Below are 24,402 nucleotides of genomic sequence, written 5' to 3' on the forward strand. Positions count from 1 at the left end.
TGCACTTTTTAATTTTTACAAATGTTTTCCTTTAAAATTTTAAAATTCTAAGATTTGGGGGAGTTTTTTGTGGGTTTGTTGTTGTTTGTTTGTTCATTTCTTGTTGTTGTTGTTGTTTTTATTTTTTATTTTTTTAATTCCAAGAATGTCATATTGTATAAGGTAACACTTCGATTTACTCACAAGCAGTCAGAAAAGGAATAAAAGTGTGGACACATAAGCAAAAACAATTAAGTTACTACAGTCAACTGAGCCTAGTAAATTACTATTTGCATGCTCTTGGCCTCTCCTACCTATGAAATTAAATGGAAAGGAGAAACATTCTAAAGGTGGACTAAGTTAACACATCCATAACTGCGGAGGGCTAAGGCTGACTGCATGGCTCAGTGCAGAAAGAGTAACTCAGCAAGCCCATCTTCAAGAATCCTGCCTTTTCCCAGATTAAATTGGCATTTACAACCAAGCTAGGAAAATATCATTGCATATCCTGCATTTAAGTTAAAGCTGTAACCAAAAATTCATCCTCCTTCTTAGGCAAACTAATAGGTCGACATTTTCAGACTTACACATCTCATTATTTTCAGTAGTTATAAAAATAATCGCTATAAATTACTTTCAATTTTAAATTATTACTGGTGAGTAATAATACAAATAAAATAAAAATTACTATTTGCTGCCATTAATAAAACGAGTTGTGGTAATTATTGATGCGACATTTATGCCACTTGGTAGTACTAATTCAACACTCTTTCATTGTTTCATTTTTGTGAAATAAATTTCAGCCCTTGTGCTTGTTTGGTTTAGGGCTCTAGTATCCACAATCATAAATATCTCTCCTATTGGCAGAAATTCACATGCAATGGGCTACTGATGGTAGTACATGCTGAAGAGTGACTTCTACTTAGCCTGCGAAGAGTATTTTGCCTGTTGAAACTATGCACAGATATTCTGGGTTATGTTCAGTTATATTCAGCAGCTCCACCAAGCACAGGCTGTGGAGCACATATAGATTCAGTTATAGCTCCTCTCAAAGTTAATCTTCATCTCCATTCTTCTGTGTATGTTGAACAGAGGGGATGTTTCTGCTTTCAGAGCCTCGTAGAGTCTATAGCAGTCAAGGTAAACGGATCATTTCCTGTCTGTTCAAACAAAGACTTGGATTTTCTGCAATCTGTAAATTGAACTCATATGTGTTGACAGTCATGCTTTAAGGACCTCAGCATTTCAGCACGAATGAAAGAAAATAATATAGCAAAGAAGCTAAGTTAAGTTTAAAGATGGCTTGCATTAGAAAGCATATTTTGATATCTTACTTAAACCCAATGAAATAGCAAAGATCATTTGCTGGTTAAAAGCATTTTAATTTCAAATGATCAATTTCAGGGCTAGTCAGTGGTTTCTCAGCGCAATTATTAAGGAAGAAAAAGACTATTATATTTAGGATAATCAAGGTTATAGGGTAAATGGCAGGCTAACCAAAATAAAGTAGTTTTTAAAAATGCCATCTAAGATTTTGTCTCTCCATATCAGTGAAATCACATTAAGAAGAATTACAACATTACAAAAACTAGTAGTATACTAACATCCGATGGCTTGTATTCATCTTGGGTCATTGACAGAAGCTGCAAAAAGCAATGCAAGGACAAATTATTAAAGAAGCAAGGCTCAAGCATTAATAAGTCTTACTTTTTGAATACATGCATGCATATTTGCTGACTTTCGCAGATTTGCACTAAGAAATTCAGGAAGAATTCTTAAAAAGTCAGCAGATTTGTACGCTATGGTCCACAAAATGACATTTAGTGAGCCACAGCATTGACATAATTTTACTGTATGTTCCTGTGAAGTCCAAACCAAAACTTAGAATGTTGCATGTAATTTTTAGATACCGGTCAAAGAATTAATCAGTATGGTATTATACTGATTAATTGCTTTCTAATGTCTTTCTAATGATCCAATGCTTAAAAACTAAGTTTTTAAATGATCATTAGAATTACTGTAATTATTAAAATACTTCAAATGAAACGTTTATTCTAATACAAAATGTGATACTTCATTCATTTGCCAGCTCATTTAACAATTACTGTTATCATGGCAGAGTTCTTGGGGCTTGAGCATATGTGGCTCAACAGTGTGCTTGTATATCCCAAGTTTTACTGCAAGTTTGGAAATTTTTCACAGCAGCTGGTGAGGACAGATGGTAGAATGCTGGACCTTTCCCAGAGATTTTACACCAACTGCCTTAACTGCCTCGCTATAGATATCCAACAAGGGCATCAGTATCTTTGGACGAAGATAAGCCAGCAGTCCCACTTTACCAATGACAGTGCTAATTAGTAGTTACAAGTCAGATCAGATCTCTACTTCAGGATTTAGCTTCCTGACAGACTTCCTAGCTGTTTTGCACAAAGATCACAGCCTCATGACAACAGCCTGGCCCTAAACCTCTTAAATGCAAAAGTCAAAAGCATAGAGTATGCTCTTCTTTCACTTCCTTACTCTGGCTCTTGTTTTATTAATTTTTACAAAGTATATTCCTACTTTGCCCTACAGCAAATATTATCTGATTTATATAATCACATGTGAAGATCTTACTTACAACCTATATAAAATGCTGCTTCCCTTAATTTCAAATAACTGTGATAAAATGACTGATTGAAATATATTTAATACAGAGACTCTTCCCGCTCCTTACTTTTCTCTCATCAGTTGTATAGTGGCTTGCATACCACAGACTTCGTCTTCTTTCAGCTGTCATTGGAATTGGGCTGCAGGCTATTTCTTTGTCATCTTCCCTGCTAACAGATTTCTCTTCTTCAGGCGTCTGCTAAACAATATAAATGACAAGACTAGTTACAGCTCTCTAAATAACAATCTTACCAGAGGAATTTAATTTTTCCCCTAATTGAAGCTCCCTCTCCAAACTATGTCTTTGAAACATCTTTTAGTGTCAATGCACTCAATCTATGATAGATGACTCTTACTGAGATGACATTTTCAGAAGTGATGACAGAGCTTTTCTTTAACTGCTAGTCTGCCAATGCCAAGATGCTTCCTGATAGTTACAAGACTTGAGAATTACACAGACCTCCACATCCACATCTCACTTTACCTGCCATGCCTACCTCAATACCATAAGTTAGTACACAGATGTTTAGTTTTCAAGGCAGTGTATTGAAAGAAAATTCACTCTTCTCATCTGCCTATACATGCGAAAAGCCAATTCTGCTTCACTGAACAACTGAAGAACTGAAAAGACCACAACCCTTTGAGCATACGTATCTATCATTAAAGGCTAACCTAACTCACCCATCCGTGCCTCAGTACCTAAGACAGTAGTCAGTGTTGGTCATCCCTCTAGGCTCATCTAGTCTTGCTTCTAACTCAAGCCACCTTGTTTTGCTGCAATCAAAAGCAGACTTTTGGTTTGCAACAGAAATATCCATCTGCCCTCGTACTTGCTCTTTTACGTAAACCCTATCTACTGCCAACAAAGACATACCTCATGGCGAAAAGGCTAGTTTTTGTTTCAACTTGCCGTGTTTCAAAGGCAGGGTCCCATTTTTGGCTTTTAATGGGAACTGGATGGAGGTAAGTGTTCTTGCTGCTTATATAAAATCATCTGATGCAATAGAATAAGAATAAATCAGGATGCTGGGCAGAGATGGTTTTGAAACTCTCTCCATTCCAACCCTAAAAGTAAGATCCTAAATTTTAAATCTTGACTTAGATAAACAACAGTTATTAATTTAGTTTTACTTCTCAGAGGCAATGGTAGCACATTTCACACACAATTGTGTATCTATATTTGATTGTAAAAGGGCGTTCCTAGCCAAAGTGTAAGAAGAAATAAACTCTTCGCTTAAAATACTTGTCACTGGCATTTGAATCTAACAATAATGTGGAGCACAAAAAACTGTTTATCAACAGCATTTAGTTTGGCACCAGGGTGACCAAAAGAATACCGAAAACTTAAGATGTAGACAATGATCTTAGTACCACATTTTTAGCCTAAGAGACCATAGGGAAAGTTGGGAAATCTTGTATTATCTTTCTCAGAAGAGGAAAAGAAGTCAGAAAACATAGTACTGGTCATATGACTACGACTTGTGAGAGCCCTTTGACTTCTCTAATTCTTTCAGTTCTTCCACTATCTGTGCAACTCTCAAATGACTCTTAATTCAAAGAACTCTAATAACTCTATAAGAGGGCTCTACATTAAAGTGCTGTAAATTTGTTGACTTCTGTACTGTTCCTTACCACTCACTGAACAGAATGAATGGGCCCTATTCATGTATTCAGTGCTAGAAGTTACAACTATAAGCTGAAATCTCCAGAGGCAGATTGCCTCTTCTTATTTGCAGAGGTAGAATTTCACAAGAGTCAAAGTTAGAACAAATCAGGATCCAAAATAGAGGGAATAAGAAAAGTAAAACTTCCACTGACCACCAAGGGAGTTTTGCATGAGTGAGATCCATGCAGAATCCCACACAGAGATCATACACTGAAATCTCACACCTGTTTTACTGTGGCAGACTGTGGTGTACACACAAAAAACTTCACCCTGAAACTCAAGATTTGAAGTGGGCACTGTTCTTCCAAAATTGTTCATCAGATGCAGTATTCAGCAACAGTCTCAAGAGCATCTGTTTCAGAGACAACTCCTACTGCAATCCAGCAGGAATTTTGTCCACAGGAGGAACCCAAGATGCAATGCATATAAGAAGGAAAAAACACCAGGTCTACATGTCTTACCCAGTTTTTAGAATCTACTTAATATTATATTTAGCTTATGTACGTATTTTTTGGATGGAATAAGTATTTCCTTATGCATAATCTATCATATATATCTTGTTCAAAACAGGGTTTGTCCAAGAGATTCTTCTGAATAAAATTTCTAAGATGAGCCACTTCTTACTGTACATGACAGCTGTATGCAAAGAACAACTGCTTTACACCAAGCAGAACACAGCAAATTGTCTTTGCCATCCATCTAGCTATGGGTAGTTAGTGGTGTCATCCTAAATACTTTGTAAATTCGAAATCACTGGGAAGAGCAATGGCAAGTAATATACTTAGCTCCATAATTAATCAAATGCACCACAAATTCACCAGTCAAAAAACATTTCAGTGAAGTGTGGAATACAATTATTTCTGGATTTAAATAACTGAGAATGAAGCCTGCCAGGAGAAAGCTAGTAGGAGAAAGATTAATTCCCGATTTGTGGCACAACAAAAGGAAAACCAAAATGCATGTAGACAAAAAAGGCCATATGGAGAAAGTGCGTAAAATATGGTAAATTTTGTGAATCTCAGCATCTCTTCTTAATGACAAATACTTGCATCACTACATCCTGTGCATCAAAAATAAGCATTAATGCAAAGGCATAATTTTCTTACAATGTTCTATTTTTACATGTCCATTTATCTTTGGAGGGAAGCATAAGTCCCCTGGTATCCTAAGTTCCCATGAGCATGCCAAGACTTCATATTGCCTCTCATATAGACATGGGTTTGAGAGACACCAGCTTTTCTTAAATTAATATCATGTAATATTTACTCACACTCTAGCTCAATTGCTTAGAAAGCATCTCTAACTTGACTTGTTTCTAGTTCTCAGAGTCTGATTTTAGTGTCTTATGGGAATATCCATCTCAGACAACACAAGTAGCCTGAAAGAAAGAAGGGCAATAAAGTCCCCTATAGTTCCTCTCTAGTCCCTGGAGGAACTTGAAGGATTCACTCCATCCTGAGATAGGCTCATTTATCTCTGCTGAAAAAGCGCAGTAAATAACTTAGACACATTACCAAACTTTAAGATGGTAAAATCTGGATGAAAAGTATCAATGTACTGGAAATCAATTCCCAGAGATGCTGAGATCACACAGCTCCCACTAACTGCATTTCACATGTGGTTACTCCTCCGTGAGTAGTTCTCATGATTTCATTATGTAGTTTGTGAGATCTGAAGTTTTAGTTACAGCCCCAATGGTAAAATCAGATCTGGAAATCTCAGTTTTCACTTAAGGAAAGAAAAAAAGCAAGTTTCCAGCTGCTGCAGCTGCAGAAAAAAAAAAAAAAACAATAGGAAAAAAACCTTTGAAGAACCCAATGCCAGGGGGCAGTGGATCACAATCATTTAAAACCTTGTGACTTTAAGGTTTCTGGAAACTTAAGACATGATTTTTTAATAACTCGAGCTGACAGTTCCGGCATCATTCACCTTTTATTATGAAGCCCAATATATGTAAACCCCAAATATCAGACATCTCAATCCACAGGTGATATTTTGTCTGCCTTTTTAAATGTCAAACTGTTACATTATTCATTATACGAAGAAACACCCTTAAAATAAGTAAACCATCAATGTTTTTACTTGCTGCTATAAACTCCACTAATTTACAGCTCAGTCATGAGTATTTTCATTGTGGTTTACAGCATTGCTAAAACTTAGCTCTAAAACTCATGTCAAGCCTCAGAGGATCAAGAGATTAAAATAAGTAATGTTTAGGATCATCCTCTTTATACTTCCACTTTCTAAGCTTTTAAGATACTTCTGGGTTCTTATATTCCTTTTATTCCTCTGAAACTTGAAGAAATAAAAATTTACTTTTTGTCTCAGTTTTCTCTTGCTCCTAAATGAAAGCTGGGATTTTCACTCAGGCGCACAGATTCAAAAGGAAAGGTTTTAAGAAAACTTTATCTATGATAAAATTGCAAATCTCTCTCATCTCAAAGTACCCCGTGCCAGCCTGTACCTTGCTTCACTTCCACTAGACAAGCCCTGGGTGTTTACCTTCTATTCAGTAGCACCTACGCTACTTCTAATTGACACTGGCTTTCCAGATCAGAGTAAACATTAATGGTCTGCCATTGCACTCCTTACAGAAATAGTCCCACTGACTTTAAGAAGAAAGTATCCACGTATCTGCTGCAAGATCAGACTCTGTAAGATGCTTATCAAAAAGACCAAATTCATGGTACCAGCCCCTGCACTCAGTGCCTAATTCCCTTAACTTTTTTGAATGTTTGCACCTCTGTTAACAAGTATCTGCACTGGCCAGTCTCACTGTCATGAGGGCTGAAAAAAAGAAGGGAGTTATCCTTACAACAGGCTCTTGTAGCCAGAGGCGGATGAGAGTTGCGAGGGTGTAGTACATCACCAGCAGTAAGATCGGATTAGCATGGTGATACCAATGTAACTCTTGATTTTTGATGATCATCCAAGTGCTTGAGCAGTTTGTCTGAGTAAGAGAAGTAACACCAAACAACCTGTGGATAAAAAAACCCACGAGAGTTAGAGAATAAACAAGAAATCTTACAATGTTTAATTATTTTTCAGTAATTTTTTCTTACCTATAATACCATTGCTCTGCTCAAAAATATTATTTGCCATCTTATCTAAAATGCACGTGAATATTTTTATTCCACAATATTTAGTGAAAAGTAAAGTTTTTTGCACTTGGTTTTCAACATAAAAAAATGGGAGTATCATATTATTACATCTGCCATGTCCAATGTGAAAACTTTAAGTAACCTGTGCCCTGTAGGCCCAGAGCTACAAAAAAAAGTAGAAGAGAAAATCTGGCTGCAAGACTATTTGGCACATCACAGTAACATGACCTTTCAGAGTGATTTAGTAAACTGACATACACCACCCTTCCATACACTCTGCCAGAACAGAAATGTAAAGTACATCTCCTCACCACACTGAATGGCTTAATGATTAAAAAACAAGTTGATACCATTAATAAATTGCTATCTAATTATGCAAATACTTATAAACATAGAGAGCTCCACTGAATTCATAGCTGTTGTGTACAGAAAAGGGAAACATTCAGAGAGGCAATTGTTCTGTATGATCAAATCATTGAGGAAAAAAAAAAAAACAGAAGAAAAATTAATTCCATAATTAGTATTAATGTAGTAGCAGTATTAATATCAATGGTACAAGAGATTTCACTAGTTCTGGAAAAACTGAGATCTCATACTATTTCTATCACATAAGAAATCTATGTTGGAAGTAACACTTAGGAATTAAAATATTCCCAGCATTTTAATGTTAAGATGAGATGTTAAACGCTTTGTAGATGCATTAGATGCTGAAACAGAACTAGTAGGAAGTCAAAATGAATCCAGTTCTTTCAGTATAAAATATTTTGCAGAGCTCTAAAGCTAGTGCATGGAACTACCAGAAGCATATGTTAGTATTCATTATAAATAATTTTGTTTTACTGACAAAGGTTTTTCTTCCATAATGTATATTTAAGTTTTCTAGTCCTAAAAAAAAAAAAAATAAAACAAAACAAAACCAAAAAAACCCACCAGATTTAATTCTAAGAGAATATTAAGGAGAACTCTTTCATGATAGAACACAAAATCCCAAACTATTGTTACTTTGAAAGAGTAAAACAAATACATTAAAAGTTTTTCTGCTGGGAGATTTAATCATAAATAGTAAATGTCTAGAAGATTACTTCTTCCTTTACCTCACAAGATTCAACATGAAAGGGTGAATGAATACAAAGAATGATATTCAACAGAGATCTACGGCTTGAAATCTGCCCTTTGGATGCTATAAAGTGAAAAGAATATTAAAAAAGGAGAGGTAATACCTATTCATTCACTGGGGGTTTGTGGCATTGGTATAATACCATTAACTGCCAGAACTAGAGCTCTATAGCATTTTATTACACAATTTATCAGCACTCACTTCTCATTCTGATTGTCAACACAAGCCAAAGGCTATAAAATTTAAGACTTCTCAGAGATTTTGGGTGGGTCCAAGGTTGGAATAGAAAAAAAAAAAAGATCCTGCATACAAAATAAATTGAAATAAATTGTTGTAACTTCAAGGAGCAGATAGAGCTGTGTTTGGAATTGACCCAGATTCAAACTTCCATAGCATCCAAGCACATTCAGGGCTGGTGTTACGGATTGGCTCCATCTGACTGAAATTCACGCTGGATTGTGTTCTGTTCATATTTCTATCAGCATAGGGGAACATCTTGTTTTGTCTGCTTTCCTCTCTTCCAACTGACTTGTAATTTTTGCCTGTCAATGATCAGGGTTGTTGAGGTCCTATTAGCTTTTCTTCTACCTCTATTTTGCAACACAGACCTTCATCTATTGTTCATTTTAAGTTTTTCTATGTAAGAACAGTACGAATCACCCTATTTCTGTTTCACAAACATATGAGAATCAGAGTGAAATCCAGTCCTTACTGAATTTAGAAGCCTTTCCATTGACAGTGAGTGACGAGTATTTCCTACGGAAATGAAGGGAAAGATCACTTCCTGAAGGTCCTTGAACTCTTCTTCCAAGCAAACATGATCTTCTTATCACATATTTCATTCACATAGTACCATTTATAACACAATATGACTATAAAGTCTCAAAAACTTGTGTTATACTTTTATCTCCACTGATAAAAATATTCCAGATAATCCTAGCAGTTCAGAAATTTTATTGTTTCAGTTAAATCTTCTTTCTCTTAGTTTCATTTGCTTGCTTCAAATTACCCATACATTTTACTATTACACTTAATTCTGCTCCCTTCTGACCCTGCGTTCATCACATATACATAAATTACAATGCACCTCTTCGCTCTTAGTTGCCACCCGACCAGCAATGCATTTATTTAACCCATTTCACTCTGTCTCATGAAACACTTCACCGTGTCTCATAAACCATTAATCTACAGGAACTGCTGATTATTTCTGAGCTCCCCTTGGTTTTTGAGACTTGTTAGTCACAAAGGCACTCAACGCAACATTCTCCCTCTATGAAATTCAAAATAGACTGATGTCTCAGGAATGCTCATTCTGCCTGTTCTGGCCTCCAATCAGGCTACAAGTTGCTACTCATTCAATATTTATGCTTCATCATTATCTTCAGTGAGAACTGCTGCTGTGGAACATTTTTCAGAGACACAGAGTCATCTTCTCTTACTCCAACCTTTTAAATACAAAGGAATGACTGCCGTAAAATGTATAAGCGTTTACAGTAAGCAACATATATTAGGGCGTTATTCAGTTCTGCATACTTTATTCCACAAAGATGTCTTCACATTAAGTATTGATCACAATCAGCTCTATTTGTGCCCAACTCTGATCTTAGAGTGGCTTTGTCTTAAGATGACCATCAGTAAAGTCGGAATGAGTCCTAAGTGAGGGAAGTCAGATGCCATACAAAACATGCATATGCATGTCTGGGTACAGAAGACAAATGCAACAAATAACTAGCAACCATTCACTAATATAAATATTTTGCTCTTCAAAAGACTGCATGTAATGTCAAAAACAACTGGGCATATGCAAGATGTAATAGATTAATCTTTCTGTCTTTGCAAAGAAGTAAAAATTGTGGGTTTCAAAGTCCTCATCAGTACTCTGAAAAATGCATTTTATTAAAAAAAAATATATTATTTAAGTGCAGTAGAAATCATTTGGGAAATTTTGGAAACTATAAGGGGCCAAGAGGAACTAGAATGTCTGCCTGAGGAATGTTCTGACACAACACAGTGAAAACCGGTTCTTAAAGGTTGTATCTTTTTTGTCCAGTTCCTATGCTATAAGCTTGTTTTCCCAGCAAAGTTTCCTACTGAAATCTGTGAATCATCCTTCCAGCAGATGCACTTTGATCTTCTGTCACTCCCTGACAAAGCTGTAAGCTGTGATCATAAAAAAATAAAACAAAACAAACTTATTATATCAGTCTAGCTTTAAAAATCAGAAAAGCAATTGCAATTTTAATTGAAAACAGAAAAATAAATTCCTTTTGCACCCACAGCTATTTGACCTGAAGAGTTGCTGAAATACCACGTTTCATTACTGCACTATGTACATTGTTAGAACTTCTCCAGCATGCATTACTTTATTATTACACTAGAGTGTAAAAATGGTGTTAATAATAATTCATGGTATCAAATATGAACAAAAATGGTTACATAAAGCAAAAAAATAAACATATATCTCATATACAGAATTATCCAACACAGTAATTACAGATCTGTTAGGTCTGTGAATTTTGCCTCCAATAAAATGGATCTGGAATATTTTTCTTTGTAAAAATATAATATATTTGTCAGTTCAGATCCTGCATGTACTGGTGTTTTAGGAGTCGATTTCAGACCAGGATTTGCCTCAAAATTTCCAAGGCCAGGAAAGGAAGTAATAATTCTGACTTCTTGCACAATGTAGGACACACAATAATTCTTGTATTGAACAAATAACTTGTGGTTGAATCACATTTTAGAGTTTAGAAAGGCATCCAATTTTTATTTCAAATGATAGCAAACAGTCTACTGCCTTATGATTTTCTACTGCATTTAGTTTCTATAATACCTAGTGTCTAAATGGGATTTTCAGCTGCTGCATCCTCGTACAATTCCGTGTACTGCTTGACATACTACTTGCAAATACATGACAGAGTAGGAGTCATCTTTCTGTATCTTCTCTGAGCTTCACAATTTATAGCAATGTCATCCAATGATCCATAGCAATCATTTATAGCGCACCTCTGTCACACCCCTTTCCACAGTCTAGGGGTCACACATGGACACCACTACAAATATCAGTGTAAAAACCCATATTTACATGTTTATCAAAATACATTTGGCTTTCTTTTGACAGTTTAACATCCCTTAGGAAATAGGTAAAAGCTGTTTTATTGCCAGAGCATTAGATCTGTAATCTTCAAACTGGTCAGTGCAAAATCTTGATGCATTAATACACAAAGCCATGGGAACAAAATTCAAGGGCAATTAAGGTTTTGTTTTTTGTTGTGGTTTTTTTTTTTTTTCCTTCTTTTCTCTTAAGTAATACCAGTGACCTTGTCTTCCTAAGGAACTATTTGATCTCTCTTGTCTTCCCAGCACTGAGTGAGCAAGCTGGCCAGTTCCAATAAACATCAACAGAGGAGCATGAGATATAATACAAATGGCACTAAATTCCTGCAAGCTACCTGAAAATGTCTGACTGGTAAGAGAAGGGGATGGAGATAGAAAAGACTCACACTATATGAGAGGGTATGGAGGCAGAGGGAGAAATCCTGAACTCCTGACTACCAATTATCACCAGAACTATTTGGAGATTTAGAAAATTCAATTTGAATAGAAATGAACTTAATATCTTATGTTTTTTCTTTAACTTGTCTGAAAGAACTTGGGGTGAGACTGTGCTGAAATTCTGACTGAGTTTCAGAGCTGTGTCATTTGTTTAAGGATGGGGAACAAAAATTATATAAATAGTGTCCATTTAGCGACAGAAGCAATTACCTTGCATACAGCACTTATGAATATGCATCAAAATACATTATTATAACAAAAACATTCACATTTGCTGCAGCAAGCCTCCAAGGTAATAACTTATAATGTTTTACAGACTCAATTCTGACTCACTAAGTGGAAGCAAAAGACATACATACAACAGGTCTTCTCATGAGTCTGGCCGAACTCCTCACAACGTGCAAACCACACATAAAAAATTCACTCAGTGCTTTCGATCAAAGAGGACATGAAGTGATTCACAGTGGCAGGAAAACCTCTGTTATCATGTCCTATTGATTATATTTCCTCTGAAGGCTCTGAGAGTATAGTGGATTCTCAGTCTCAATTTGCTCAACCTCAGTAGATAATTACAAATGCTCGTGACTTTGCATGCTGCTTTGTTTTATTCTTATATATTCTAGCCAGCTGTCAATGTATGGTGACTGAAATTGTCTGGTTTGCTTAACTGGCAAACATATAAAAGCTTAAAACTTCATGCAGATCTGTCAAACATTTTCCTAAATGCCACTTTCTACAAATCATTCTGGTCAGAAGTATAAGACTACATTAATAAAATAACTGGATGTATTTATATCATGACATAGCTTTAAATGGTCTTCATATGTAACAAATAGAGAAAAGGAACAGAACTTCAGATACTCTAAGAAATAGTAAAATACTGGCGATAAGAAAGAAGGGAAGCAAAAGTTCTCCTAAGACACTCAATTTTCTGGTTTATATTCTTAAACATTCTTTTTCAAGGTAATAGGGCAAAGAAACATAGTGAAACCAGCTAAGTGGTGGTAAAGCGAAGAAATCTGTACAGCTATTCCATGTAATGCTGCGTGGTTTATTAGAAGCCAGAAGCTACTGTTTCCGTAGGATGTAAAGGCAGGATGTTTGAAACCCCAGACCAAATGTGATTGTGCCATTTTTTATCAAGGGAAGCAATTAAAATGTGCGTCTTTATTGAGAATTGTTTAACTAGATAGACATTATCTCCATAACAGGAGGAATGATCACGACATTTTAGGCATGAGTGTAATGTGTGTTGTAGTGCTTATTTCTTTTTAAAGACAACCATGCCAATTTCTTTAAGCTTACTGAATGCAGTTTTAGAGGCTGGGGGTGTCTAGGTGGCATTGATTTGGAAACTGCAGATCTAATACTGTAGCAGTGCTACACTACTGATTTTAGTGGGCAATTACAACACCGAGAATACTTATACTTTACGGTCTCACCTCCACAGCTGTTTTGACATAGGGCAACAGAAAGGTACAGAGATCTGCCAGTATGGAATAGTAATCCTTTTGTTTAACTTTCTCACACATAGCTGCTACTATATGTATATTGCATCATGAATTATGTGTACTGCAATCTAAGATTTGTATTGTACCATAATATAAAATCAAGATGAACTTTGGAAATGGAGAAGTCAAAATAAACTACAATTTTAATACTATACTTAGAACACTAACACACACGGGGTTTTGTGGAAAATTATCAAATCACAGAGAATACCTTGTAATTTCCAAGACTTTTTTACAGCTATTTCAAGCCTTCTTCATCCAAATATTGCTGTTATTATATGTAACATTTGCTCTTTATCTGCAAGAAGCTGGATGTACATTACAAATACTGACTGATTTAAGGAGGAAAGATTATTTCACAGGACATGCTTCCTGTTTCAGGAAAAGATTTACCATAGACTAATAAAATAAAATAAAACAATGATGCAAGTCTGCAACTCTTTGACATGGTAGAAGACTGGAAATTAAATCCAGAACAGGGCAATGAAGATTACAGTTCAAAGAAAATGTCTGCATGAAGCCACTTCAGGAGCTGAATTTTATGATTTAATGTTTATGATTGTACTTTTTTTTTTTTTTTTTTTTCTGAAGCCAGGACATATTGGACGGTTATTCACAGAAATGGCATCAGAAACTTCCTCTGTGCTGGGCTGGATTTGGGGAATCCATCTTTGTAGAGCTTCTCAATTTCTGTTGGATTTTATGAACTGTCTGAATCTTTATGTCATCTGGTTATCTTCTCTTGCTTACTTATTTCACCCTTCTCACATGGAAGGAGAGGCGAGTGGTGCCTGCATGTCTGAGGTAGGAGAACGGACTATCAAAACTGACATTGGGATAGACGAGCCCTAAAACGAAGATGCTAAAGGTGGCCAAACAAGAAGAAAAGTGAAGTAGAAGAGGAGGTGAGGCAGATGACAGAGCAGAAAAAGGAGCAACAGTTTATCTACAAAGAGAGTAATTTAATAAGAGTAAAGCTCCAGAAATTGGGAAAAAAATGTAGCGCTTTTTTTTCTGGGGGGCGGTGGTGGTGTTAGAAATCTTTTTTGTTGTTGTTTTTTTTTAGTGAAAGTGGGCTGACATATGGGGAGAAAAGGCAAAAGTTAATGTTTCACAGGCCAAGTTCCAAAGGTTGAGATTCATATTATAGCAGCCTTCCAATACCTAAATGAGGCCTACAAGAAAGCTGGAGAGGGACTTTTTGCAAGGGAGAGCACTGATAGGAAAAAGGGTAATGGTTTCAAACTGAAAGAGGTTACATTTAGACTGGATATAAGGAAGAAATTCTTCACCATGAGGGTGGTGAGGCACTGGAACATGTTGCCCAGGGAAGCTGTGGATGCCCCATCCCTGGGAATGCTCAAGGCCAGGCTGGATGGGGCTTTGAGCAACCTGGTCTAGTGGAAGGTGTCCCTGCCCATGGCAGGGGAGTTGGAAATAGATGATTTTTAAGGTTCCTTCCAAACTGAATCCTTCTATGATTCTATGACTCTGAAATACTGAACCAAACCCTAAGCATTGCTTGAAGAGTGAACCTTTTTTCAACATTAACTTAAAGGAGGTACATACTCTCATCAAATTTGAAAATCATCTGGGAGAAGAGGGGGAAGGAGCAGAAACACTTAAAAAATAAATTACCAAACAGAAAATATAATTCCTACACAACCCTCCTAAAAGTTGGGAGACTCCTGTTCACACAAGCTATTCGGTTGAGTTTTCTGTACTTGGATGGTAGGCTTACACACAAGCTAGAATCCTTAAATTATATCCGTAAAGACTCTCGCAAGAGAATCCTGTGAGCCACTCCACTCCCCCCAGTACATCTTTTGGCTAAATACCCAGAGAAATACATGCCATTGGAAAGGACTTGTCTAGTCCTGTGCTAACTCCAGGCCCATCCTTGCCTTCTAGAAGGTTGTTACTCTCTAGGCTATAGACTGGGAATTCAGGCCATGCTGGGGCAAACACTCCAGAATATCTTGAACTGACAACCCATTTTTACAGAAATAGCAAAACACAAGGAGGAAAGAGGTGGGAAAGTCGACTGAAATGCATTAAGCATCCCGAAGAATTACGGTTAAGATGAGCAGAAGGCATTTGGTTTCACAGAGCTTTTTAAGTGGGGCGGGGGAAGGGAAAATTGACATTTATCTTTCCAAATCATGTTATTTATAAGATTCCACAGAGAAGGAACTGATCCTTCAGGCTTTCTCCTCAGCACAGCAGGACAACTGTGTAGGGAGATACTGCAGAAGTAAACCTCAGTCCACAGCTGGGCTAAAGCTATAAAATTTATCCTTTTCAGAGTGATACCGGCTTTAAAAAGCATTGCAAGTATTTTTAGCACTTAAAAGTCCTAGACCCTGCTTTGGTTCAGACTTGGATAATTTGTAACTGGCTAAGTGGAAGTGTGCCATATTAACAATAACACAAAAAATTTGATTGTTTAGGTTGAGAAGTATTATGATAAATTTCAGCTTAACAGTTAATAACTCTTTTTTTTTTTTTTTTTTTAAATATCTGAAAACGTAGACTAAGACTGGAAGTGTTTTCCTTCAGAGTGTTGCTATCACAACGGTATAATAAAGGCATACACACAGTGAATATAGGCTTGGTGGGTAAGTAGATCATTCTAATTTTTGTTCTAATATCATCATATTTCTATAGCTCTTTAGCAGATGTCTACGTACTTTTTTTTTTTACCAAGTCTTGGTTTCCATAGTTTCTATTGGATCAAAGCTTTTCTGGCAATGACAAAACCAGCCCTGGTATATCTCCCACCCTCATCTGAACATCAGTGACTTTTCTTTTAAAGAAAAACTAATTTCAAAGGCACATCTATTGCATGAGAAACCTCATAGAAAATAAGTAATTTAAAACTTGTGTACTAATATCATCCGCATAATGAGGACAGAGAGAAATTATGGGCCATTAATCCAGGAAGCTGTAGAAGAGAAAGGATAGCTTTAAGGGCTGTGAATTATATAAAAGCTTGCAAAAACTGTAAATACAATACAAATCTTAATTCAGGGAGATCAAAAATGACCATATAAGCAGCCACAATAAAATCATTTTGCTCCCAAGTGAATTAACAACTTTAAATCAGGATGTTAGATAGTATCTGCTATATAACCTGCTTTTTTAAAGTAACCAGATAATGGAATTTTCTCTGAGACTATGTGACTGGAAGCTATTAAGGATTGGGCATCCATTAAAAATGACCGAACTTCAGACATTCAAATACTTTATATATCTGAAATAAAGCAGCTGCCCTGAGGGGAATTTAAGTCTGAGCACAAAGATTTGTGAGCTATATAGCACATTTAATCCAGTAAATGAGCTTTGTACTGATTTTCTATTCCAAAGGCTTGTAGTGTGTTTTCATTGCCTTAGAGGCAATAATTCCCCACTGTTATCACTAATAGTAGATGTGGGTCTATTAATCCCTTGTTTACTGAGACAAAGTATACCTTCAAGAGCCACACATGAAGATTTATCCCATCAGTGGGTTCCTCTCTGGATCCTCATACTGTTTCATTACCCATGATACAGCTGAGCAGTGCCCTGAGTTTCTGGTGAGTATTGATATTGATGTTACCCTTTTCAGCGTATCAGCGAGCTAGAAAAGCAATGGTGTTGCTGTTGCCTTTGAGGACCTTTGCTGGGACCTCCAGGTGTGATGATCTGATGAAGAAACATGCTGGAGCAGCAATTCCAGTATCTTTTCATCCCAATAAGACAACTGGGCATCTGGCGGAGGGAGGACTATCAGACAGGATAGTAAGAAGAAGGTAAAATGGAGATAAAGCTGCAGAAGAAATTGCTTTAGGGCCCCTGCCTGATACCTTAACTAGAGTGTCTCCTTCAACACAATCCCTCCTCGCCAGGACCAGCAGTGTCACTGCTTTGACAGCAGCACCCTGGGTCACGTGTTAAATAGAGAATTAGGCAGATGGTTGTTTGTTCTGTCACTAAAATAAAACTACTAAATGCACCAGGTTGGGTTTTTTTTCAAACAGTTTCAGCTACAAATTGGAGGCAACTCAGGGAGCATGGAGGCTGCAGGACCTGAGGCAGCGCTGCTGGGATGAGAGGATGGACAAATAAAAGCCACCCCAGCAGAGAAGGCTGGTTGGCACCAGGTGCAGTAGTTTGCCACCGATTTCCCTTCTTCACGTATGTGTATGTTCCCCGCGACCATATGGGCAAACAAAAAGCAGCCCATACTGAACTGCGCCGCCTGGGGAAGGACAACACCCAAATCATGCCAACAAAATTAAAAATGTTTAATGTTTAGTTGCGTTTTCTTCTCAGAGATGAAAGTAATGAGAAACCAGGTCCAGGTTTCTAAGGAGCCATGTGGAAAGTGGGCGGGAGAAAACCAAAGGCATGTTCAGAAACATCCGTGGGCAGAAAGGCTTCCCCTTGCCAGAGGGTGAGCTTGGACCCCTCAGCACACAGCAGGAGGCACGGCTTAATGATGTCTTTCTGTGCCAATTGGTGACTGAGGTTACGAGTTTTTCAAAATGAGCTGTCAGAGCTGCTGAAAAGACAGGAGCCAACAGTCCCACCTAAGAAAGTCTCACACAGGCAGTGCAGGGGATGTGAAGGGAGGACAACCTGCTCCCAAAACTCAAGCAGGTTGTGCAGCCCATGGTTGGCCTTGTCCTAAGCCCAGGTGTTGGGAGAAGGACAGATGCACTTACACAGCTAAACCATTGAGTGCAAAGCTACAGCAGAAATCATTTAGGGAAAGGAGATCATGCTCAAATAATCCCAGTGAGCATCAGCATTCAGCAAGGTGGTGCTACATGACCAGAACGTGTAAGTGACCTGGTACAACAACTAACCATGCAACTGCCTGCCAGCTTAAGAGATTTAATTACCTCTTAGAATAACATATGCAGAAGAAAAGAAATTGTTTTAAAGTGTGCTCCATACTGATTTTAACTTTGAGGTAACTTGGTCTGTGATCTAGGAACCTAAGGACACAGATGGCAGCCAAAAACTATAGGTTTTATTCCAAGCTCTGGCTATCTGTGGGGGTTACGCAATTCATCTAACTTTTCTGTTAGGGAATTTTTCCACCTCTGAAAGGGAATGATGATACTTTTCAGTCACACTGGGACAGTCTGCTAAGTTCAGTGATGCATGCAGAGGATAAAAAGATTTTCCATTTACTCAGTTGGTGGTGAAATGGATTTAAAATAAAAAAAAAAAAGCAAGAGTGATTGAGACCTAAATTAAGGCAGTAGAAAATATGAGAAAATAAGATATTATTTTTTAGAAGAGGAAAGCATTAAGGTAGAAATGCAAACTATGAGTCCCAATTGTTTTTAAACAGAAGAAGAAAATAAAATAGCAAGATACTGGAAAGATGATAAAGGGATAATGACCAATAAGGCTTGAGAAAATGCCTAATTAACTAATTTCAAAACCAAAGCTGTATAACATAGCTCATTTTAAACTGGTTTAATTGGACCCTGATTGGCTCAGTTTTTGTCAGTAAGTTCCCAACTTCAGCTAAATGAACATAAACAGGAGATTAAGCACATCCACTCTGAGTGTTTAGAGGAACTGATGGAGATCGCCTCCTGCACAGACAAGGACTAACTCCCCCTGTGTGTGCTCAGGTCAGCTTACTCAGGACTGTCTTTTGTACTACCTCTGAGCAATGTGAGATGATTCATTTGCAAATGCTGATACATTGAGCTGAAAACACAAAGAGCTACATAAGTGCTAAATATTTATCATCATGATTTCTGGGCATGCAGGCAGACCTCAGAAAAATAGTAGAGGCAAGCTTGCAATGCCAGGAGAAGTTTGCCAGTTGTAATCTATGTCTCCTAATACCCCAAAGCAACAACATTCTGAATCCAGTAGGAGGGGAGGGGTTGATGTCTGTCTGTCCCTTTTCCAGCTTTTTTTTTTGAGGCACTTGCTCAATTATTACAGCTTGCAGATCCCTGTTCTTCAAAGAATATGAAAAGAAAATTAAAGGGTCAATTCTTCTCAGTCATCCCCTGCATGCCCACACAGGACAACCTGTGACAGGCAGGGAATCTGTATTTTGAGTGTCAGTGTGGGAATCAGATACACATAAGCAGATGCACGGTGTATATGGGAGAGTGGAGTGATCTTGCTCTCCCCCATCATGAGCAGAGCCTCTGTTAGTGGAGAGGTGTGTTGGTCCCAGGCAAATCAGCTGCCTAAGTGGATGGAGAAATGGGAAGGCTGTTATGGGAGTGATTGCACACCCCGTTCAGTCGAACCAGAATCAGCAGGCAAGTTCATCGATTTATATCAGCACTTCTAAAATCTTTCTCACTTCTCTCTGTCTCTCTTACCGCAACATTTCAACGCATCCCAAGAAAGAGGCACCTTTGCCTGTTCTTACGGTAACACATGAGTATTTGGGGGCAGGAGAGAGCAAGGAGGTGGCAACTTGCCAACATTATGTCATGCGATGCTGACTGATTTTTATGTTTGCAGCTTACGCTTGGTTTCCAGATACAGCACACACATTGTTGGGACTGCCAAGGCTCCCTGCTCCCCACTAACGAGAACCAGTCATAGCCAGGGCAGCCCCACCTGGCTGCCAGGGAGCTCCCCTGTCTCAGGCTTGCCACTGCGGCAAAAATGGCTCAGAAACTGGTCTTTCCCGCGTGCAGAAACCTGTTATTTTGAAAAGGTTTTAGCATTTTTCTCAGTTTACAACTCTTTCAAGCCCAGAGAAAGACAGAGGGGTGTAAATCACCTGTGGTACAAGGCCACTAACATGAATGAAGTCGTGTCTGCTTCTGCCAAGGCTAAATTTGGCACTTTGTGCGGGGTGGCAGTTATGGTGGATGCCGACGGCTCTACCGTGGGGATGTAGAGCGACCACCACAGACTGTCAGGGAGGCTGGGAGGGCTGTTCTGCCAGATAAACTATTGCAGTTTACTTACTATTGCATCTGTTACTTTTTTTTTTCAGAGTTTCAAACTTGCTGTAAATCCTGCCACAAACAAGAATTTCCTGATTGTAAAGAATTGCAGTATGTCACTAAAAAGAGATGGGTATTAATAACCACATAAAGATCAGCAAGGGCTAGAAATTCTCCCTAGCAAAACTGGGTAAGTTTGCATCAACTTCTCTGTAGTCACCACTGGACTTCCACCAAAACCTGAGCTAACCATTTTAAATCAATGTTGAGTACAAATCTGCTATAAAGTGAGTGCAGCATGGACATTTATTACATGCCCGCTGATGAGTGAATCTCCAAGGAATCCCTCTGAATAAGCGCTGAAAGAGGTGAATTCATTTTGGATGAATCTCCAAATGCCTGTGTGGCAGACACTAAGCTGGAAATCTCACAATAGCAAGTAGTTTTGCAATGTTTCCAAGGCTTTCTTGCTACAGCTGTTTGGGAACTCCACCACTGGTTCTCCTAGTGCATTTGGATATTCCATGCAGTGTTATCAAAATCGTTAAAAGTGCGAAACTCAAAAGAGTTACAAAAAAATGTATTAACTTTTTCAGTCTTGAAAAAAGTTCAATTTGTAATGAAATTCTGAGCAGGGTTCACTAAACAGGATTTTTTCTTTCTCAGTCATCTTGAGCAATTTCTGATATAAACCATACCAGCTTGTTCCAGTGAAGTCAGATACTAAAAGCAAACTAAATAATATGCAAAGTTTGTTAGAGCTGGTACATCTGCCTCTTAGGAAGGCAAAACAAATGTAATGGAGAAGGTTGGAAGATTTACTATGAATTTTCCACTATTCCTTGATTCAGCTACATTTTCAACTCTTCTGCCATGCCGCCATGAATTCTGGTAGCTATCTGGTCAACAGCCACAGCTAACGGTGTAAATCTTTTTGATTACCAGATATACATTACAACATAATTAATAAAAAATGAAGACAGCACAGACTCTGATGGTTCCGCTGATAGTAAATGGACTACTTACTGTGTAGTACAGAAACATTTCCTAGCATAATATTGAGAAACTCATTTTGTATGATGCACAAAAGCCCAGGATAAAGCACCTTCGCAGAATCATGCAATTCAGAAGAGCTCTTAGAACCACAGAATCATAGAGCAACCCAGGTTGGAAGGGTCCTCAAAGATCATCTCATTCAAACTTTCATGGGAAAAGGGGCCCAGATGAACCCACATGCCCTGGGCTACTTCGTAATTTAGAAAGAGATTATTATAATAGCAAGGCTGATTACAAGGTCTTTGGTCAATGGGAGTCTGAACTTGCATTTCTAAACTGTTAACAGAATCATTCACTTTTTTTGCAAAAGAATTTTTTAAAAAGATTATGAAACTGAAGATAAAGTTCTAGGAAAGCACATTGGTTAAAGCCTTCTAAGTAGAATTAATAGTCTCCTAAGATGTGGTACATTATATAGTTAATATGAAGCTCGGCTGCAAAACTTCCACAAGAATAATGTCGATTAGCTAACTTCTTTTCCTCTGCAAGAGAGAAATCCTGGCTCCCAAACCTAATCTGGTCACTGTGACAAACATGACAGCTAGTCTGGCACAGTTTGGAGCATGCTCTGTGACTACAAGGTGTGCTTTTGCTGGTAGAGGATATAGGGCACATAAATGAAGTTCAAATACTCTAATTACTCGAGGGTGGTGAAACACTGGCCCAGGTTGCCCAGAGAGGTGGTAGATGCCCCATCCCTGGAGACATTCAAGGCCAGGCTGGATGGGGCTCTGCGCAACCTGATCTAGTTGAAGATGTCCCTGCTCATCGCAGGGGGGTTGGACACGATGACCTTTGAAGGTCCCTTCCAACCCTAACTGTCCTATGATTCTCTGATTCTACGCTTCCATCTTGTCAAACACTGGTTTATCGCCAGGTTCCAAGGCAACTCCAAAAACCTTAGAAATTCATACAGGGTAAGAATATTCTGCCTCTTGGAGGTGAGTCACGTTTGAGCCACGTGCCAAAGAGAGTCTGCAGCAAGGACTAACAGCAGCTGCAGCTCAGGTGAAACACGTTGGCTCTAGTGGAGGCAAAAAAGCAGCAGAAGGCCAGTGCTTTGACCTGGAGAGAGGCAAGACACTGACAACAAGATAATCGATCAGCTACATTTTGCTATGTTGGCAATATCTGCTCTCCTGCTGAGACTTTATTAGGACACTTGGCCTTTAATTTAGAAAAAAAAATAAATATATATATAGCTGGATGTCCCACACTGATCTAACAACTGCAGGAATACAGGAATATTTTTAAGCTTTTTATATTTTTAAGCTTTTTTTTTTTTTTTTTTTTTTTTAAGCTTTTATTCATTTATTACCCTGGATAAACAGAGCATTTGGACTACAAATTCTGTATGTAGATCAAAGGTTTCAGGGAAGTTCAAATGGAGGATTTTGGACTGGACTCATCTCGGATATGAAAACAAACTGTACATTCTGAATCTACCACCTATGGCAAATATCAGTATAACACTCCCTTCAAAAATAGAGTCATTTAAGCAAGCTTATTGCTTATCACTGTAAAACCTCTTTAAAAAGTCTTGCTTAAAGAGATTTATAGGCTTCTTTCAGATTAAAATTTCCTGTTGAAAAGACAGTCTTGGATTAGATTTCCTCATTCAGATTGCAACAAAGCAATTAGTTGTGTAATTCCAAATTCCCTTTCTCTTGAATAAAATGTGAAATAATGTACCACTGTGAAGCAGATGATACTCCCTGGACTCCTAGGTTTGCCTCACTTTGTAAGGGTGGTGCCTACCTGAAATCTACAAGCAATACAAGACTCTAAGAAAGCACATAGGGTATAATATATGTCAGATTACTGCATCTTTAAATTAATACGCTTATAAGCACAGCTTTGGACAGGAATAATCACTGACTCTGGATAAACTTCATACCGCTGCACTGATCCTATTTCTTCATGTTGGCAAGGCCTTCTCATTGCCCCTATTACACCCTTCTATCAAAATAAACATCAGGAAGAAAGGGGGGAGCAATTTGAAAAATGGCAAACATATTATTGCAGATTTTTTCAGGCTGTGACACTGCGTACATAGTTTCTAAAGTCATTTTACCTCATTGACTTTTTAGCTCAGGTGAAAAGAACTTTATGGCAGAAATATGATATTTTCCCAATTTTGCTTTAAATGAATACTTCTTGCTATTGTTTTCCCACCTCTGTAAATCACAAATTTTGCAATATAGCAGCAAGTCAACACAGAATACAGATACCTATTTTAAATGAAGTTATAAAATGAATGTGGACATTTTGTTTGACAGAGATCAGTTGGTATTTAACCAGTATTAATTGGTACAAGAATATAACTCCTAACTGAAGGGTAGATTCTTCAGACTTTTCAGTCCCCCGTACATTTTTCCATCTACAGATCCTAGTGCACGCTGGATGGATGGCATCTAGGTGGGTCTTTGCATTTGTGCCGCCTCTATCTGCACATCACAGAACCACAAGGGCTACAATACTAGATCTGACGCTTTGTAGGAGATCGGTGCCTTTGTGTTTGTTAAGAGCACTCTGGCAAATACACACAGCTATATGATCTCAGTATCCTCTTTTGGGGGAAGCACTTTGCTTGCAGAATGCCATAAGGTTTCAGGGGAAAATGTGTAAATTCACCAGATTTCAGACTATGTCTTTCAAGAAAACTGCTTTCTTCTTGCGACACTATTCAGTCACTTCTTACTATCACAAGTGTTCGAGTTGAGGCATTCTTAAAAGGAAGGATCAGCACAAGGATGACAAAAAGATACAGTTAACTTGAGAACTTTCCATCTTGTTGGGTATAGTTTAACTTCATTTAGTCTGAAATCAATGGACAGAGTGA

At 37.8% G+C, this 24,402-nt stretch overlaps 1 protein-coding gene across 1 annotated transcript in view; it reads right to left on the minus strand.

Annotated features, from left to right (window-relative positions):
• PIEZO2 (piezo type mechanosensitive ion channel component 2) overlaps positions 1–24,402 on the minus strand; it is a gene marked incomplete at both ends in the record, with an annotated part of 302,122 nt that overhangs the window by 93,241 nt on the left and 184,479 nt on the right. Inside the window, 3 exons of the mRNA XM_080364144.1 lie at positions 1,584–1,622; positions 2,696–2,824; positions 7,110–7,272. Coding sequence (XP_080220270.1) covers positions 1,584–1,622; positions 2,696–2,824; positions 7,110–7,272 — 331 coding nt within the window. The remainder of the gene's footprint in view (positions 1–1,583; positions 1,623–2,695; positions 2,825–7,109; positions 7,273–24,402) is intronic.

Source organism: Nesoenas mayeri (genome assembly GCF_963082525.1).
Source record: "Nesoenas mayeri genome assembly, chromosome: 2".
NCBI lineage: Eukaryota > Metazoa > Chordata > Aves > Columbiformes > Columbidae > Nesoenas > Nesoenas mayeri.